A 20477-nucleotide genomic window follows, 5' to 3' on the forward strand; every position below is an offset into this window, starting at 1 on the left:
TTTATTTCCACTTCAACGGTAGCTTATATATATACATATATATTAAATAAAATAAAATCAATTCGTACATAGAAATGTTTACATACCCAGTGCGCATAAAATACAATGACGTAAACTATCCGACAGTTACGTATAGTATAGGCGTAGCTAAAAAGAAATAAGAAAAAAAGTGAAAAAACGGGGGCTCATATTCCAAAGGCTTCGAGGCGATCGTTTTAGGTGAAGATTTTATGCCGCAGCACTTATTGTCGGCTATTATATACCAGTGTAAACATTGATACAATGTGGAAAAACGGGGGGTGGGGTGTCGAAACGTCGTAAATATTCCCCTCGATTGAAGAGTTTTTATTTTCCAGATACAAATAAAAAAAAAAAATGGAGATAATTTTTTTGATTTTCCAACGATCCGCAAATTCGACGCACGAATTCAGAAATCCGAAATGTTTCTTCGGAGGCATAAAATACGTCACATCGATGAATGTATATATATATATATATATATATATATATGTGGACTGAACTGTTATACGTACGTACATATATATTTAGCCGATTTCCGACCGAAATCCAATTACGGCTTGGCACGCTTTTATTTGGCAAAGTGACATCTGATGACCGAGTAAACGGGGTTATATCGCGACTATGTTCGTTTCACGGATAATATGCGCTCGTGCGGTATACGGATAAATTTCCGACGCAAATACGAGCGTCGCGAAGGTGTGCGCAATTTATAAAACGATCGACGACAATGTTTTTGCGTGCGTTCTTTACGTTTCGTGTACTCCTCATGATTTATACGTATACGTACGCGTGTATGTTTGTCGAATCTTACACGTGTGTTTGTACGGGCGCACTTTGGCGGAAATGACAATGAACATCGTATTGACAACGACCCTTAACACCGGCTCCGTCCCACCATTCAAGGAGATGAAACGCCACTAAAGAGAATCGGGCGTATACAGTGACGCCCGTAACTGCGGGGGGTAAGGATGGGGGGCGCATAGTACTCTACGTTAGAAATGTATCTACGAGTATACCAGGTGACTCGAAAAACGAGTTATTCTTATTCTTCCCGAAGAAATCCGTTTCACGATTCCGCTCTCGACTCATCGTCGCGAATAGAAACGTTTCCACGAGGTATAGGAAATATCGAAATTCGGATGGAATGAAAGTAGAGCGAAAAAAAATTATAGCTTCACGATTTCGGCGACGAATCGTTAGTTCGAAACGATCACTACCTGCACGTCGCAGTTCCATGTGTAAGGGTGAATAACCGATTCAAAAGAAAAACCATAACGTCCCAACGTGCAGTCATTTCGATTCGTTCGATTCGTTCGATTCGTTATCATATAATTATAACCAATTAAGTATAGATTGTTTGAACTGCGATAGAATTCAGGCAAATTTTCATCGTGTTCGAGCGATACGCGATCGATCGTTCATTTTTGGGTCACCCCGTATAGACGAGGCGCGTATGTCGCCGTCTCCGACTGTGTCTATTCGTCTCCCCATAGAGCTAGGTACGCGTGGATAAGCCAAGTATGTGGTGTGCGAGTAGCTAGCTGGCTCTACGGGCGGATGGTTGTTCGGGATGAGGAGGATCATGGGGACGGCGTGTTCCATCCCCTCGCGCAAACTTAATCATAACAGCCTGTTAGCTAAATGAATAGCTGCTACAGCCCCGTAGTGTAACAGTTCAGCCTTCTCTCTCTCTCCCCCACCCCCCACCCCCCTCCTCCCTTTTTCTCTTTTCCTCTCCATCACGCGCATATCATCCCCTTCGCCGAGGATCCTCTCTCCACCATGACTGACTGACTCCAGGGGTGAGAACTGAGAACCTAGTTTCTAACTATTGCTCGAACGTTTTACCCTTCGTTACGCTCCGTCTGACTCCCCGGCTGGGTATCCGTTATTAAATTAATCTATCGTTTAGTAAATTGATCCCGAGTATCGTTCGGGTATTTATCACTTGTTCCACAGTTGCTCGTTGCACTTGTTTCTCTAATGGAACTTCGACCCCCAGTGCCGGTCCTTAAAACGTTATTCGTACGCTATCTTCGTGGATGATGTCATTTTTCACATCGACTGATTTTTTCGAACGAAATTAGATAGGCCAACAGAAAAAGAAAAAAAAAGAGAGAAAAAAACGTCGCCTCGCAGGGATTCGTCGCGAAATCGATATCCGAAATGAATAAAATTCCTTTTTTCATTCAACTTCACATTAATCTCGTTTCAAATGTACGACAGATCATGGGTGGGGAGAAGCCTACAGTTGCGCAAATTTTGAATTGAATTTGACTTCAGCGGTATGTGGCGAAGAGAGATATAAATTCGCAATTTGATTTTCGCAGTCAGAAAAATATAGGTATAACAAATCTCGGAGGAGGCGAGGGCCTATTTCTCGAACGTGCAATCGGAAGCTGGTGTGATCAATCTCTCAAGGACTCAGTGATTCGCTGAGACCCTCGTAAACCAAATCTTTTATCCCTCTTATCCGGGACTTATTGAAAGCCGAATCGAACCCCCTTGCAGCAGCGGATTCCTCGAGATTTCTTACGATTTCGTGCACGGATCTTTACCGCGCATCTCTCCGTTACCCCGGTATCGTCTCTCCCTCATTCGTTCATCTCGCATCTCCCCTCCCTCCTCTCCTTTCTTTCTTTCTTTCTTTCTTTCCTCGCCGCCGTATCCATTGTGTCATTAAACTGACGCCCAAATCCGCGAACATTATACGTATTACGTATAGATGTACCTTCTCCTCAACTTTATCCATTCCTTGACAAAAGAAAGTCGAACATTTTGTCGTCGGTAGCCCGAAACCGATCCCTCCCTCGCCCACCGTTTTCTCCTCTCAATTCAATTAGACGCGCCGGTGATAGTTGTAACCCCATGGACTGTACGATCGTCAGACGAACGCAGTTAGTACGATTTTTCACGATTTGAAAATAGGTAACCGCGGTGGTATTTTCAAATCAGACAATTATCACGTGAAATATTCTCAATGACTCGAATGTTCTGTACTACGTGGATTATTTCGTCGAACTTATATCGGTGAAAAAATTGTCTCGCGGGTCACTCGGGAACAAAATAAAATACCGATTAGATTTGACTGAACGTCATTTTATTATAGATACAATATTGTATTGGCCATTTATTAAATCAGAGATATGATACACAAGCAATTATAATATTTATAATTTATACAATGCTTTATACAAGTCCTTCTAAACTTATTTGTAATTGTTTTTTGTATTTTGTTGTTTATTTTGTTGTTTTTTCTCCTTTTCGTTTATCCAATTTTTAATCTTCATAAGTATTCTCTTTTCTTTTCGTCTCATATCAATTTACCTAATACTGTACAGTGATTATATAAATACTCGTGTGGTAATTCATTTTATTACTTTTAATTAATACGTAATTATAACTTTAAATTTAATAATTACCTATTATATATTGGTGTGTACGTTTCGTATTACAGTATATTCATTATAATTTGTTAGTGTGGTTCAGCATACATACTATGTGTGTGTGTGTGTGTGTGTGTGTGTGTTGTATGTGGCGTTGTGCAGTTTTCGTGTGTGTGTTTTACCTTACGAGATCAATAGAATTTTTTAGTTTTTCTGTTTTTTTTTTCCTTTACTTTTCCTTGCTTTCAATAGATATAATATATTCATAATATAGGTATGTACGTACGTAATTTTGTGTATTGTATGTGTGTTACCCATATCATCAACTCCGCATTTAAAACGCCAAATATCACATTTACGTTAATTATATATATCTACATATTATACAAAATTCTTTCATCGGATCGTTCCGATCACTTTTTAGTCATTATTTTGGTGTAATTATAGTTGCGCGCGGTTATCGCCTGCCAATCATAATTATATTTTGCTCGATACGCGGCACTCGCAGTCGTCGTTCGAACTTTTCTACGAAACCAATATAATATACGCAAGTAAATAGGGACGTTCGATACGGCGCGATTGCGTAACGCGAAACGAGTGCCGATATATTAAATTGTTCGTACACACTCGCAATACTATTGAATTATTTCAAACGAAATACGCGTACTTTCTCTTCTCTCGAAGATTGACTCGAGCCTACAAACCAATACAACGGTCGTTTATGCAGTCGCCTAATTTAAGGACGTTTATTCGAGTCGCCGATCAACGGAATGCAGCGACGTTCTCTCATCTCTCAATGTCAAAAAGCTACGGTCCGCATCATACAATCAGAATTTGCACTTTTTCTCAAATCCCCTCAGAAGATGGAAGTATCCAAATTTCAGAACCTCATTCAGATGCGGCGTCAGAAGAACTGTTCCACATTGCTTTACGTCCGACGACGTCTCTACTTTTCGACGTTTTTCCCCCTTCCCTTCCCTCCTGTTTATTTCTATTTTATTTTTTATTTTTTTTATCGTTCCTCGGACGATCACATAACGACGATTCGCGGTGATACGAAAATCGAGTTCTACGGTGGGAGATTTTGAGTATTCAGGGCCCGTATTGTTGCTCGAGTTCTCTCCTGAGTCTCTTCGCAGCCGTGTCTCCGTTTCCGTCACCCTCGCCGTCGCTGCATCCGTCGTCACCCTCTCCGCCGACACCCTCGACTTCCTCCTGACGTCTCTTTGCGGTCGCCATTTCCGCCGCGTGTTTCTTACGCCACTTTGTCCGCCGATTTTGAAACCACACCTGTAACAGAACAGTGAGAGAAGAAGTTTAGAAAATGATTCGTCGATTTCGGGCAAATTGACGAAGGTAAGAAAAAAATAAACGACCCTGTCGTTCGTCGGTAAACTGTCGCTTCGCTACAAATGAATTATTTTTTTCCATCCGTACGTGAGCCAAATCTTTCCGATCAAGTTCACCGATTTGTCATATGCCTGGAACATGGCGAGTTTTCTCGAGCCAATTTCGTAACTCCCGAACGACGAATCCGCAGTAGATTGAATACACGTCACGAGAAAGATCGAGTTACAACGTGAGAGCCGGAATCGATTAATTTTCCGAAATGCAGAAGCGGGGTGCATTCAATGGCTCACTGGAGACGATTAAAAAAAAAAAAACAAAAAACAACTGAAAAAAAAAGTTTAGCGAATAAATATAAATACAATGGAGAGAGAAGCGTTAGAATTTGGAGCGAGTGCGGCGAGGATCTGGAGCGTCGATGGCCCCCCTACGCCTATAAACCTCCGAGGAACATCTCCTATAGGTCGGGCCGCGGTCGGAGCTTCGAGACTCTGTGTCCCCGCAACAATGTATTTAATTAACGTAACTACCGTCGAGGGAGGGCACCGACGCTCCGACGGTAGTGATTGCAACCCTACGCCGCCGCGACGCCTCGACTTCTCGACCCCGATTCCGACCGAGGTACGTACGTAGGTATACGGGATATAAGGTATACGCTTACGCCAGCCGACCGTGCTCCGAACGTCCGTGCGTACTTGTGGGGTTGGATTGAAAAAAAAAATATCCAACGCTAAGGAGCGGGCGTCGTGTCGCGCGGGATCCTCGCCTCGAGCAAATTAAAAAACGAAAAAAATGGCGACTCCCGACGACCGTAGCGCTCGTAAAAGCTAACGGATGTTTTGGATGAAAATTAAAAACTCCGCGGATGCAAGTTTCGAGGGGTTATTAGAAGGAGAGCGAATATCAGATCAAGCAGACGGGGTATTCAAAAAATATACAGCTTCGTTTAGATTTTGTTTTCGCATAAAGCTAGATGGAATTCTTTCACCGCGAACCTGCGGTTGTTTTATTTCAATTCTCGTTCTACGTAAGAATTTTCGATCTTCCAAAGATGGGAGGAGGATTTCTATCTCCAAAAACTATTCCACGTAGATTTAATAAATCTTTAGTTAAGTGTTCCTTGGAGTTTATATTCAGAATGGTATTTATTCTGATGTATACGGCAACATATTTGAAGACGAATAGGGCAGTTCGTTCAGGAACGATCATTTTTAAAAAGCGAGAGACGATCTTCGATTCGAAATAATCATTTTTCCCGTACGATAAGCTAAGAGTTTGCGTGCTGCGATGTAGATAGAGCGCCGAGCGGCCCTATTACGTCGTTTCCGTTTCACCCAAATACCAGTCCGCCACCAATTGCGGTTTCTTAAGAGTCGACTGCAGGCTCGGAACCAAAATTCAACAAACCAAATATTCCCCCTGTAACACGGGGCTCATATTTGCGCGGCGGTTTTGCGGTACGGTGAAAATCTAATCTAGTCGATTCGGTGTACGCTTGTAAATACGTATACGTCGCGTCTATTCTCTCTCGACAAGGTCAAACGAACCCCCCCGTGTACCGCGCTGACGGATAATTTTGTCGCCTCTGGAATTCGGCCGCAGGCGAGTGATTCGAGCACAAAGTGACGAGGAAAAAAAAGAAAGACTCGATTCGCTGCATCTGCAGGGTTCCGCGGTAGCGGTCATTAGAGCGCGGCTGCTTCAATTATCGGTAACGGGTTTCTTCGAATTTCACCTCATACTTGCGAGGAGAGAAACGTTCGATTACCGAGCCGACAACAATTTCGGAGTCGGTATCGTACACGTTAACGATAAACCGGAAATACGAAATTCCGCAATATTATTATATTATGGTGAGAAAACGACACACACCCCGCTGCTCCGTCCTCGGTTTCTCGCCTAAAAGTATAAAAGCAAATATACGGCGAACACTAAAATCCGAATGCGTATTTATTTATATAAATATAGAAGTGTCGTATTCTTTCGGGGTACCACAAATTGTCGAGTTATACGAGAGAAACCGTCTTATATTGGATATCAACGTCATTCGTATATCGGGGTATAAAAGAAGTTTATCCCTGCCGCTAACCGAATTTCACCGTAAAATGTCCGCCGTATTATGTGCGGCGGTGGTGTGACGTAAAGGAAAAAAAATAGAAACAAAACGTTCGGATCTGATCAGAAAATTTGACACGGTCGGAACGTCGTTCTCCTTTTAAGAAAATTAATCGTTCAACTTATCCGATTCCGCGCGACGACGATAATTTTCAGTTATATCTGCATCGATACATATTTTTGATTCGTCGCGGCGTCGTGCGTTTCGATTCAAAGGGTCATCGCGCAGCCCGCGCGTGTATCGCGGTACCGACACGATCTCACATTCAGATTTCAAGTGATACGAACTATAATATAATTTGATATCTTATCTATCGGCTAATAAATCCCGACGTGCCTGGTTGCCCGCACGCTTATGCTATAAACCGCTTTGAAAATTTTTTAGTTTGTTAGGCGGTTAATGTACCAGCAGTATATCTTCGCCCCTTATTACCCTCTTTACCAAGCCGTGTACACACCCCTGCGTATCGTATATCTGTGTCTTGTACGTATACCTATATGCACGTATATATAAGGTATACACACGGAACCTTTTGTCCCGGGATAGCTGCGGTTTTATACTTGGCTTTGCAGCACAATACCCAACGTTTAGATAATCTTGATTTAATGAATCCAACAGTTGCAGGAGGCATGTGCGAATATATATATATAACTGTATATATATATGTATACATTAATGTACACGTACACGCCGTACAACGTACGCGTTACGGGGTCGCCCGTTTTAACTCCCCTAAACAAGGGACGAAGCTCACAACTCCCCGTGCGGTAAGACGATTCGAAAAATTACGTAAAAAAAAAAAAAACGATTCTTCAAAAAAAAATACAATCCCGAAAGAATCGGTACTTTTCGTCCGGATCTATACAGCCGGACGAGAGGACGTGAAATCTGGTTTTTCAGAGATTCTTGCAGACGCCTAGCCGGCGAAAATTGCGATATGGAACCGCGCTCGTTCCGACAGATGCGTTACTTCGATTCGCACCGTTGAAAAAACAACAGCGATACTTTGGATTTTAGGTGAGGGTGCGGGGTATGACGATTTTCTCTCCATCCAACGTGTGTATCGACGGTGACGAAAATCGTGGTTGAGCAATCTTCCCGGGATAATCGCGATCTACCGCGCGTGACTGATCGTTGCGTGTTTGAAATATCGCTTCGCGTTACGTACCGCGCGATTGTATATTTTAGGGTGTTATCCGAATTCAACCCCCGCAAAAAAAAACTCCCGCTATTTTAAACTGTGAAACGTACCCCGTGTATACGCCGCGTGTGGAATGTCGTTGTTCGCGAGTGAACCGCGACGATATTGTCGTTGATCCTAAAAACTACCGAAACGCTGCACTCGATCGAGTGATGTCGTTGCGGCGCGTACGTGTATATAATGCGCGACATCGAAGCCTAGGGACCTTTGAATCGTGCCCGATGATCCGTGCGTCGCGCTTCCACCGATGGTAAGTTTTAAAACTCCTTCCGTGCCATTTGCTGTACGTTTTATTCGAACGTCGCGACTCGACAAATTCAACGATAAATCTCGTATTCCTTGTATGCCTCGTTCAGCTCACTCTATATTTACACGTTTTCCAGTCGTCGATGTCCCGGGGAACGAGTTTACGCCCGGATATATTCCCTGCTGTTAGACACTCGCGTGTGACCTTTTTCAACCTCCTCGTAGGCTACGGAATTTCAAAAATTAGTCAATCCCTGCGGATCGGGCTGAACCGCGTACGTGACGAGGATAATACGGAACATTCGTATAATTTCTGTAAATTTTCAGAATTTCCAATTCTTCGTCGAAATCCAGGCGATATGTACCTACAATAGTCGACGGTTCGAGATTCGGGGAAATATTGAAAGAGTCCGAAGAAGAGGCGGTAAGAAGGTCCGGGTGCGAGAGAGAAGAAAATTGGAGGGGTTTCCCGTCTTCGGCGATAATGCGCATCTCTGTATTCCGGTCTCGTCGCGCTACGCCATATCGATATGTTTCAACTCACCCCCGTCTTATACTTCGGTTCCCTCCTTCCCATTTGTGTTTTTTTTTTTTTCTTTTTTTTTCTTTCTATTTTTGGTTTTCCATCTCTCTTTCTGCTCTCCGCCCCGTTCACCCCTATCGCCGATCGGATCGCCTCCTCTCATTCGGCGGCGAAGGCACGCTCTCGCTTTTGCTCGACGAGATCAAATGGCTTCACCGATTCCCGTTATCCCCCCATATATTCAATTTTTATACAGGAATCAAATTTTGCACGGCGGGGAGAAAATTTTATAACTCCAGTATATGAACGGGTACGCAGGCGAAGCGTTTTACCATGACTTGTTTTTCCCAACCACCGACTACGTCTGGATTCTGTTTTTCCCATGTACCTATATACTCGCCCCTCGTTTCCCTTGTACGATACCTCCGACTTCTACTTCCTTGCTTCGTCGACTCGATCTTTGTTTTTTTATCTCTCTAGTCGCGTCCTTAATTCGATCTGATGCGCCGCCGAACCCGCGAGGGAAAACTTCCGATAGGAATATAAAAATATATTTCAACCGTAGGTATAGAGACTCGCAGTCGGATTATTCTCATCTCACGGAATATTCGATGTATCCGTATCATCCCTGTACACCGAGATGTCGTTCTCACGTGGTTTTTGCATCAGCGATCCGAAATCCATCATCAGAGTTTTTACGCGACTGATCTTTCCGTCTTCCGTTCGTTCTTGACGTTTAATTCTAGTAAAAGCTCGTAACCGTAACACGTCCACCGCAATCTATAAACGGGCGCGTGCAATGACATTTCTCTCCTACTCCCTCAACAGCTTTGAATATATGTACGTTTAGAATCGCCAAAAGGGGGATGGGACGATGTAAAAAAACTCTACACTCCTCACTTTCAAATAGTGTAGTATATAATGACCTTAATGAATTTGGGCAGGTATTCGCATTTTTATACTCGTCTCGTTTACTCCACTCATTTTTCGAGGTCAAACGTCATTCGTTTTCATGCGGTTGCCGGTGATTTCCCGGCGTAACACCCCACCCCCGAGTCACAGGTCCGTGAGGATAAAAGTGTGTGTATAACACCTTGTACTTTTTTTAATTGCTCTGAGTGAAAATACAGGTAGAAACGGTATCCGCGTCGAATGAAGAATTTCGCCGGTTCGCATCCGTGCAATACATAGGTATCGGAATGTCGTATCCGTATACCTATACGGGGCTGAATACGCTAGACCGGAGCTACGCACAGCGGCGCTACAATACTCGTGAGGCGGGCAATTATAATGGCACGTTATGGAGTCAAGTGCATGTGCGGCAATTTTGATGGTGATTTGGTGTTCGGAGAGCCGAATATATCGCGTGGGTGGTGGTGAGTAGAGGAGGTGAATGAAGGACGCCGCCTGCTGCCATGATTTATCACGGGGGGGTGGGGGAGGCTTCCACCCCCCCCCCCCCCCCCATCGACTGTACCTCCTCTCTCGGGTACCAATGATACATGGGGCGGACGCCTGCGGCACGGTGTATATATAATGTTACGGTATGAAACCGGCGAGGGGCTGCCTCGTTCCTACTAATTGACGTCATTGATATTGATATTCGTCCACGACGCGAGAGGATTATACAGCCGTGGTAAACAGCTACGCGTACCCCACCCCCCCCCCCCCCCCCCCCCCTCCCCCGCTTCCTATTCTCTCTTCCGAATACACCCTCCTAAGCGACAAAATTTAACCCCCACCCCCTCCCCCCCCTTTCGACTATACGTACCGCACCCCCTCCTCCGTGCATTCGCGATATCACCGACGTATTTAAGCCGATCGGTTTTCATAGGAGTTTGTGGGTTTTCGACCATATGTACACTTCAAGTTTTGGTGCGGTTTGACCCGGTCAGACCTTGACACGTCGCGTAATCGTGGTATAATTAGAATTGATATTCGTCGACTTTCTAGGTTTCGTTGTTCGATCTGACAATGACCTTTTCGAGAGTCCCCCCCCACTCCGAGCACTTGTTACCCCGCAATGCGTCAAGATTTTCCGACGAAAAGTTCAAAGTTTCGTTCGTATTTTTTTACTTGATTTCATCGGGAGGAGGATAAAATTTGCTCATTTCGAGAAATCTGGTGATTTCTGTTGTGAAAATACCTGAGGTTCAGCTTCGATTCGCGCGTCAAGATGTACCACAATATCGAGGTCGTACGGAAGATTTAATAATCGACTCATGTAAAGTGAATTCGTTTTGAATAATTTTTCGAGTGCACGATTCACGCGGAATAAGATGCTCTACCTACGGGAAATCCGGCGGAGTCGTTTATCTTCTCCAAAAATCGTTCCAGACCCGAAGATTATATTTTGTACCGCGAGGGTGCTCTATAATAGATACAACGGAAGGAAGAAGAGGAGAAGAAAGAATAAAAAAGAATAAAAGAGAAGGAAGAAAGAAAGCTGGTACGGCTGCGGTGCATATACCTATATACCTATATATATATATATATATATATATGTATGTATGTAGGAGCTAGTGAATCGGCATTCCCCGGGTAAAATCCGAGGTAATTGAACGCCATCCCTTCCTCCGTCGAGCGAGCGTCTTCCCTCTCTATATTCCCCTCCCTTCTTCATCCCCCTCTCCGCGATATTCCCTCGCTGCGTTTGGCCCGCGCCATCACTCACAAACACAGACTTGTAGCTTTCAATAAAAATGTAAATATGGCCGCGCTGAACGAGCCAATGACAGCGCTACATCGGCGCGGCAGCCGCGACGCGCTGCTACCACCCTTACCCAGGGGGTTTTCGGACTAACAGGGGTGGTCGAGGCAGCGGCGTCGCGACGGCTGTGTAACGGAGGAAAGAGGAGGGCGTACGTCGCGCGTCTTTCCCTCGAACCTACGGGATTCCCTCGCGACCGACCGTACGGGACGCGGTCGTACCGCGCAGGGCGCAGGTGCCACGGGGGCTTGTCACGTCCGCGTTCACGTCCTCGCTGCTTTCGGGGCTCAACTTTTTCTCTTCATTCTCCATTTTATCCAATCTCTTTTCTTTTTTTTTCTCTCTTTCGTTCGTTCGTTGTTTTTTTTTTTTGTTCTTTTATCACCGGAAAGAACCTCCCTCGATCCCTCCACTCCTCACCGGGCGATCGTTCGCCACGATTTTGATCGACTGTAAACCACTTGTCAACCGACCTCTTTCGCTCTTCTATATACACATCGAGTAATCGATTGTATTAATCGGATAATTTTATCATTTAACCAACCGAACAACAATCAATCAACGACCGATACTCGATTTATTGCAAAATTGGACAAACGAATGACAGTTCATCGTTGTCTTGAATATTTTTCGAACTTCGGGGGGGGGGGGGGGGCGCGTCTTTGAGAATACGAAAATTCTTTTACCTTGACTTGTGATTCGGACATTCCGAGTGCGTAGGCTAATTTTGCGCGTTCCGGACCCGCCAGGTATTTCGTTTGTTCGAAGGTCTTCTCTAGGGCGAATATTTGTTGACCGCTAAACGTAGGCCTGGTGTGTTTCTTCTTGCCACCCTCGTGGTCCCCGAGGCCACCGCCTCCCGCGCCGGTCATCGCTTGCTGACATCCGAGCTGTTGCGAAACTGCAACAAAATATATCATTCGATCGTAGCCAAATTTCATTCGAATCCTGCAGGTGCGTGCAACGAAGCGGCGAGGAAAACAGTTTCGCCGATCGAAAGGTGGGAAAAATCGAGGCACGCAATCGTTGTTGTCGCATAAAGTGTTCAGTGATAATGTTGTGCGAGGTTTCGTATATAATCAACGCCGCGCGAGCAGAGCGAAAGGCTCGGAAGGAACGGTAGCCGGAAAAGGGTCAATCGAAGGGCGTCCCAAGGAAATAAAGGACAGGGCCAAGGCAATAACCGTACAAACGCGAAAACAAGGAGAGCCCATGAAATAAAGCAATCATCCCGAGGGGCAACAAGCCGTATAGCGCCCTCTTGTCTTATTTATTTTACGAGCGGGATCCGGGCGTCTGTATGAAGCAGCGACAGCTCATTGGTTGGCCCGGAGATAGACGGAGAGAGAGAGAGAGAGAGAGCGAGAGCGAAGAAACAGAGATTGCCCGCGACGAGAGGGAGGGAGAAAGAGAATTGGAAAACCGGCGACGCATCCTCCACCCCCGGAGGACCCAGGGGGTCTCGCCCAGCCCGCAGTATAAGGTTCCTTCAGGAGCTACGAAGACGTTTTCACATACATACGTATAATGTACATATATGTACAGCTGCGACGGATACGCTACCAGTTTCTAGAGGCACGTACGTCGTACGAACATCTGGAAGTCGGTGCGTGCCGAGAGAGCATCTTCGTTCAGCTTTCAACGTCCCGAGGGAAAATGTCACCCGGTATCTCGAAATCCTTCGCAGGTAATCGTCGTTAAAACCGGACAAGCGACGTTATCCAGTCAGACCTCTCTCACATTTGTCCCCCGGGACCGATGATCGTTCGTCTTTTCATCCGATTAATTGATGAAAAAATCAACCACATTCACCAACTACAATTTTTACCTCCTATATAACGACAATCACCGCTCAACCCCTTCATCTTTTCGCGCAAACTGATGGAAAAGAGCCGCCCTGTTTTTTTTTTTTTTTTTTTCATCGCCTTATCGTATCACAAAATAACAAACGACGTTGTCTCGTGGTTTATTCGAGCAGCTGCACGCCATCCCTTGTAAATGTATATAATCTGAATTTCTATGCAATACATGTAAACGTGCATACGTCTGTACGTATGTACCCTATACAGAGACGAGGCGTCGCGGCGCGGCGCGTTCCGTTCAACCTTTTTCTTGCGTTTTTGTTGCCAAACTTTTTTTCTCTCCGTTAATTATCATAGGCAATCGTTATCCGGTGCGTTGGGCGGCCGTAATTAAGAGCGGGCAACCCTCCCTCCCCGCGCTTCGGGCTTTGGGCGCCCAGTGGTTGAGAGTGGGGGTCGGGCGATGCGGGGGGTTTGAGGGGCAAGGGGGGAGGGGGGAGGAGGGCGAGGGGGAAGAGAGGGGGTCGGGGGTGGGGTATCTCCGTCGTGGGACTTTAATTTAATAAAGCAATTTGTAACGGAATACAGAACGAGGCTTTAATGGCCGCACGGCGGAGCAGCTAGGGGCTCTAACGAGCTGCTTACCGCACACTCTACGTTCGCCCCGCTCACGCCTACACAAACGGTACGCGTCCAGGGCGCACATATTACACATATAATACACACGTGTGTTGTGTAGGTGTAGTACTCTTGTATACGTGGTACCGTAGATGTACGGGATATATCGAAGCGGTACCTTGACGCCGAGAGCTTACAAAGATCCGAAAAGAAAGCCCGAACTTTTATTCACACGCCGAAAAGTAAATTACGACGGACGTTATTGTACAGCTCCATTGTATATCTATGTATAACGTGATACTCGTTGCGAGAAAATTAAACCGTATAACGCGCGTGTGTATATCGCGCTATTGAAATTTCGGATTTTCGACTTCGCGGAGAACTCGTTACGATGATCGATTTCGAAAAGATTCCTGTATTCCATTCGAGAGAGACGGGTATATAACGTTAGCGACGTCGTCGACTCGGAATACGATATCGGGTTGTTTGTTATCCCGGTGGACCGACGGATAGCACGCGCCGCGTCTAGCTACGGATCGCCAAACAAAGATTGGCCGGTGGCTGGTCAGCAAATTTTTTACTACGCGTCTCCCAATTCCCCATCTCTATCTCTCTCTCTCTCTCTCGCTCGCTCTCTCTCTCTCTCGACCCCTTCATTTTTCTCCGTTTCCTCTTTTCCCGTTTCTCATTTTCTTATTGCTTGTGTACACACGCGGTACTATGGGCACCTGTGAATATGTCCGCGGTTCTCTTTTTTTTCCCTTCATACCCCGCGTGCCTCTTGTCACCCCGAGATAACTACTACGTCGTGCAGCGCGGGATCAAAACGCGGAATTAAAGTAACGGGGGCGATGTAGTTATGCGGCACCTTTTCTCCTCTTTCAGCTCTCTTACGTTTGCCTTGTGTTTTATCGGGGATCGGCGGGCGTAACAGGCATAAATAAAAGGATCGGTGTGGTTCCCTTGGCAGTCATTTGGCTAACGTCTTCAGTCCTCACGAGACCCGTCCGGCGATCATCGTACCTATATAATATATCTGGATATACGTGGGGGTACCTTATCCCCCGCGCGCGCGCGTGTGGAGCCGAACAAAATATATAGGTACATACGTCCGTAACGGTGTAAGATATCTTCTTTTTTTTTTTTTTTTTTTTTTCTACGTTTTTTTACACTCCCTTATCCTTTTCTTTTGCAAAACGTGAGCTCGGAGCTATATACGCCGGCCGTAATACGATGCAACGTCCAGAGGAACCGACGGGGTGTCGAAGGGGAGCTATACACACGGTTAAAATATTGCCAGAGTTATATTCCCTCCGAAGCCCGGCGTTGGCGGGGAATGCGAAATAAAAAAAAAAAAAAAAGGGACGGAGGTGGAGAGAGAGAGACGCCTTTCCACGCCAATATTGAATATAATATTCCGGTAGCGTCGACGACGCGAAGAGGAACAGACACGCCGTACGCGCTCTATATCTGTCTCTTATACTCCATGTATGTATATACACATATGATGTCTAACACCCACACAGCTCGCGCGGACACGCGGAGCTCGTGGGTGTATCATGAATGATGTACACATCTTTACACGGGTGGGTACGGTGTGTATGTATGTATGTATTTGGGTATGTGTATCAGTCGCGGGTCGAGGTAAAACCGAGCGCCGAATTTCCGACCACCGAAGCCAACCCTCTTACACGCAGCACCCCATATCCCGTTCCGCGCTATATACGCTTTCTGCAGCACTCGGATCCTGAGGCCCTCCTCTCCTTACGCCACATGTGTTACCGCGAGAGTGATCTATGCGTTTAAAGGGAGCCGCCCGCCTACTGTCACGCGTGTTCTTTTTTTGGTGTTATATGTGATTTTGCCAACAAGCATTTATACGCGGTTTTCCACGTTCGGGAGTGTATAAATTATTAACTTTGGAAATTTGTCGACGACGAGGGTGGCTCGAAACTCCCTTTTTTTTCTTCCTTAACGCCGATCTTGTCTCTCTTCCGATTTCATTCACCCGAACATCGTTGAATTGAAACGCGCTAAGTTCGGTACGTGTGATTACAAGTATCCTGTATCGAGTTAATTGATGATTGAGATTTTATCTCTAGTCGAATTGGATTTTTAATTTTTTTTTTTAATCGAACTTTCTTCACCGGGTAATCGCTCGATCGACGAATGCGAACTCAAACGATTCGCTCAGTGTATCCGATCGAAATCTTTTTTTTTCTTTTATTTCACCGAAGGGATATTCGGCCGGTAGGAAGAAAATATTCTGTTTTCTTTTTTTTTATGCTTTTCGAGCACGCGATATTTTGTTTCGTTTTTAATCGACATCGACGAAAGACTTGCGACGGTATATGAAAAGAGGATTGAAATTTGTGAAATCAATTCAATACTTACGAGAATGTAATCTGGCTCGCCATGCCAAAGGATCGCTAACGAGTCCTTGAAGTCCTGGCCAATAAACGGCCGGATGCCGAGGTTCCGTCCTCTGTTGAAACTGTCCCATACCTGTAACGAAATTACAATTAACCACGGGCGATCCATTGAGCGATAATCGTCGGAATAAGGGGAAAATAAAACTACAAACATCCGCACGATTCGTACAGATGCGTTCGGTCGATCGAAGCAATTGTAATTCAATTTTCTGTTAGACGATCATATTTGTGAAGCGGTATAATTATCAAGCAATCATCGAGTCACGTATCGTGGATTAAATTATACTGTACAGTGTCTCGTATCGAAGCAGGATGTGTAATATTCATAAAAATTATCCATTCTTACGTGTGTCTCTCTCTGTATATGCGTAATGTGTAGGTATATACGCACACGTTCATAGAACGAAACGATTGGCGTGTTATTTCGATGGAAACGCGAGCCGCTTTCGCGTGTTAACGGGGCGTTGCAGCGCGATGACGATCGCCTCGCGTCTCTACACGGGTATACACATATGTATGTATTGTACCTCGATGGAATGAAGTAATATTTTACTTTCGTGTTCCCTCGCGTACATCTTCATAGATATAATAGTCGTATAATTGAACACATTCCGACGATGTTATTACGAATTGGAAAAATCTTTGGTACAAAGGTGATCGATGTATACCTACACCCGAATAATTGAACACGCGATACACGCGCGTAAGTAACGCGTTTAATATTATTTGTAATTAGAGAGATGGATCGCAACGAGAGATCACGTTGTGTACGTATAATAATTGGTTTGCGGGTCCTCTATGAATATTAGGTAGGTATATAATATACCTGTGTAACTGTATACCGCACGCCTGCAGTCGGCGGTAGAAAATATAATCGACTATAGGTATACACGTATACGTATACGGCGTGCATGCCGGTATGAAAATTAATAGACGGAATACAAATGATTGGGCTTAACAACTCGTATAACTTTAATATAATAAACTAATAAAGTTGTTGTTTTTTTTTTTCATTTCCTTCTTACGCGTCTTTCTCTTTTTTACGACGAAGATCATTAGTCAGTCGTGATCAAATCGAGCGTCGCTGTGTGCGATATGATACGTTGATTTTTTATAGAATAACTATTTATACGATCTGAGATAGTAACGTGTATTGTATGTACAACCTATTACAGGCGCAATAATGAGCAAACGTCAACCACGTTTGTAACAAGATACACCTATTTACGAATAAGTAGCTTGGATACGTTAAATTTAATATCAATCTCGGGCAAATTTACAGCTGCTGGGGATTTGTGAATTTTGTTCTTCCTTTTGGTTTTTTTTTTTTCTTTTATTCTTCTTCAAACGACGCGGCGAGGTGTGATCGACATCAATCGAACCGTTCGTTATACCCCCGAATAAATAACGCACGTTATTATTCACTGCTATAAAATGATACGAACGAATAACCATCGAGGTATCAAAAGCGCGCGATGAATACATCTACCGTAGGTTCATGTAGTTTCAAGCGACACCGTTTTCACCGCGTGTATTACACACACCCGTGGGAAATTAAAATGAACAGCGTGCGTATGTGTACGATGTACTCTGAAGAAGAGAGAAAAAAAAAAAGAAATTTGTTTGAAAAAACTTCTGACAGATGCGGTGTAATTCAACGTATACGATACGTCGATATATCTATGACCGATCTATCACGTCGTTTCGATTGACTTTCCAGAAACCCAAAAAAAAAATTTATGACACGGTTGATTTTCTACATTCTGCAGCGAGCGACAGTCGTCAGTTCGTGAAAATATGCTCCATGTCTAGACTCGGAAAAAATGCTACCAAAAATTATTGGAGCGATCTTCACATCGAGATCGATCACGTAGAATAGTTCGTCAGGTTTTCGTAAACGTCAATTCCGCGTTACATCGAACGTTGCGCGTACAGTAAAATTGACCGACCGAATGATTGAGAAACACGTTCCAGTTCGCAGAAATTTCTAAGACGAAAGTATAACATGGTATCGGCGTTACGGGAGTTATCTGCCGACAAAATTGCGTTCAAATTGATGGCCAGTTGTCCACAAGTCCATCGACCTATATACGGAATCTTTTAATGGTACATCATCGGCAACAGAAGTATCCTCGTTTTCCGATCATCGCGACTTCGTGACGCTCTTACGAAAAGCACACTATTCGATTTCTGCCTACGTGCTATAGTCGAGGTAAGCTGTGCGATCGACGACCTACCAGCGGAGGCGGTGAATCCCGTGTGCATCGCGTACCGCGGTGCGGCCAAGGGTTGAGGATGAGGTGCTGGCGGCAATCCGTGCGAGGTGGAAACCGGTACTTGAGGATGCGTCGCCGCCGGTCTCGAGAGAATGGTATCGATGCCGTGCGGGTTGCTTCCGACGGACGTAATCGAGGTGGCGGGACTTTGTTTACCGCTGCCCGTTGGCGACGGTTGTCCCTGCGGCTGATTCGCGAGTTGCGCGGCCGAGACCCCCGACAATTGCAGACTCTGTTGTTGGTGGTGTTGTTGTTGCTGATGACTTCTCTCGGCCATGGAATGTAGGGCTGCCAACGGTTGGCTACCGAGCATCCCACCGCCAGCGGCACTCAGATTTAGGAACTGGAGAACGTGCGGCGAGGCGGCCGCGTGAAAATCGTGTAGCCACGGAGGTCTGGGGGGCGGTGGCGAGTGGCTGGAAGGCGGCGGCGGCGAACAAGAACCGAGGGAAGAGCCCGCGGAGGAACTCCGGTCGCCGTCCAAGTGGCTTGCGCTCCGACGATGAGCGTCGCTCAACGATGACATGTCTGCACCGGGTTCGCTATTCTCTAAACTACCCACGTGTACCCCTGATCTGATCACTCTCAAATCCGCACAACCTTCCGCACTTTCCCCCGCGCAGCTCGTCTTAGTCAAGGAGCACACCATTTCGCACCATGCATAGTTCAGGGTTGGCCTGAAGTTATCCAGGGGACGCGAGTTTTGTTCCTTTTAGCCCAGCGTTACGGACAACCGGCCGTTAGCTTCGCAGCTTTACTTCTCGTCGATGTCACCCGCGGATTGAGATTGAGTAGTTTGTTTTCAACCTGTGCGGTCACAATTACGACGCCGCACGAACACGATGACCTTCCATCACGTTAACGTACGTACGACAGTTTTAATCCACGACTGAATTATTTCACCTAGTTAATTTTCCGACAATCCGACGAGAATACACCCCCGTTTCGACGAACACTCTCGGGATCGTCGGTATCGTTGATATCGAAGTTTTTTGAGACCGTGCACTCTCGGTCGAAGGCACTCGGAACCTTACCACGGTGATTTACAACGTGGACACAAACTGATGGACACTCTTAAGCGAATGAACTAGTAATTCCAATGCTTTGTCGTCCGACAGTCCGGCATCCCTCCTGGTACGGTCTCGTTGACTTCTGCGATCGCGAGTACGAGGCGCGGTTGTCTCTGAACGGAATACCGTCCGGGAATGTCGTCGTCGAACTGACCCCCTCGAGTCGAGTCGGGTGTTGGTCCACGTCGGGGGTTCTACTCGCAGTCTTTCCTCTATGCCGAGGAGAGATACATCGAGTGTAAGCGAGTCGGATGTGAAAAAGAGGAGGACGGAACGGAGAGGGAGAGTTTCCGAACGACCGGAGTGCGCCTGTCCGTATTTTGTGGGCGTTACCGGAGCTACGGGATTGGACGTCGCGTCGGGTTACACCGGAAGGGAACCCTGCCGTAGGCGGAGCCTCTCAATCTCGCATTAGCTTCTTGTTAAGCGTCTTTCATTGTGTGTTTAAACCCGTAATTTATGATCCTGACTGAATAAAACAAGAGCTGGTTCCTACGGTTTGTGACTCGCCTCGGCATCGCCTTGCCCGGAGCGAAAGCGGAGCTTCTGGAAAAACCTTTTTATCTCCAAACGTCGGAACGAACGCTCTTGAATTCCACGTATATAATGTGCTCGGTGTCACTCACCGTACACCCCTCATACAAGGACTTTTTCGGACATTTTGCCCATCATCTACGGTTCACCTTACCCGCTGCAACGCTCATCCGATCTCTGACCGACGCGACGTCC

At 45.7% G+C, this 20477-nt stretch overlaps 1 protein-coding gene across 1 annotated transcript; it reads right to left on the bottom strand.

Annotated features, from left to right (window-relative positions):
- Window positions 1–3118: 3118 nt before the first annotated feature.
- LOC105690441 (homeobox protein Nkx-6.2) lies at window positions 3119–19956 on the bottom strand. Its single transcript, XM_012408222.2, has 4 exons — window positions 18640–19956; window positions 16365–16475; window positions 12237–12451; window positions 3119–4697 (listed from the first exon to the last, which is right to left on the bottom strand). The coding sequence occupies exons 1-4, from the start codon at window positions 19325–19327 to the stop codon at window positions 4500–4502; spliced, it is 1212 nt and encodes a 403-aa protein (XP_012263645.2). The 5' UTR covers window positions 19328–19956; the 3' UTR covers window positions 3119–4499.
- Window positions 19957–20477: the final 521 nt, after the last annotated feature.

Source organism: Athalia rosae, chromosome 1 (assembly GCF_917208135.1).
Source record: "Athalia rosae chromosome 1, iyAthRosa1.1, whole genome shotgun sequence".
Lineage (NCBI taxonomy): Eukaryota > Metazoa > Arthropoda > Insecta > Hymenoptera > Athaliidae > Athalia > Athalia rosae.

Excerpts from the sequence above, each read along its gene's own strand:
- LOC105690441 (XM_012408222.2), bottom strand. The coding sequence starts at position 19,327 with ATGGTGTGCTCCTTGACTAAGACGAGCTGCGCGGGGGAAAGTGCGGAA. Across the intron at positions 16,476-18,639 it reads GGGATTCACCGCCTCCGCTG|GTATGGGACAGTTTCAACAG; the intron begins GTAGGTCGTCGA and ends ATTTCGTTACAG. Across the intron at positions 12,452-16,364 it reads GCGAGCCAGATTACATTCTC|TTTCGCAACAGCTCGGATGT; the intron begins GTAAGTATTGAA and ends ATTTTGTTGCAG.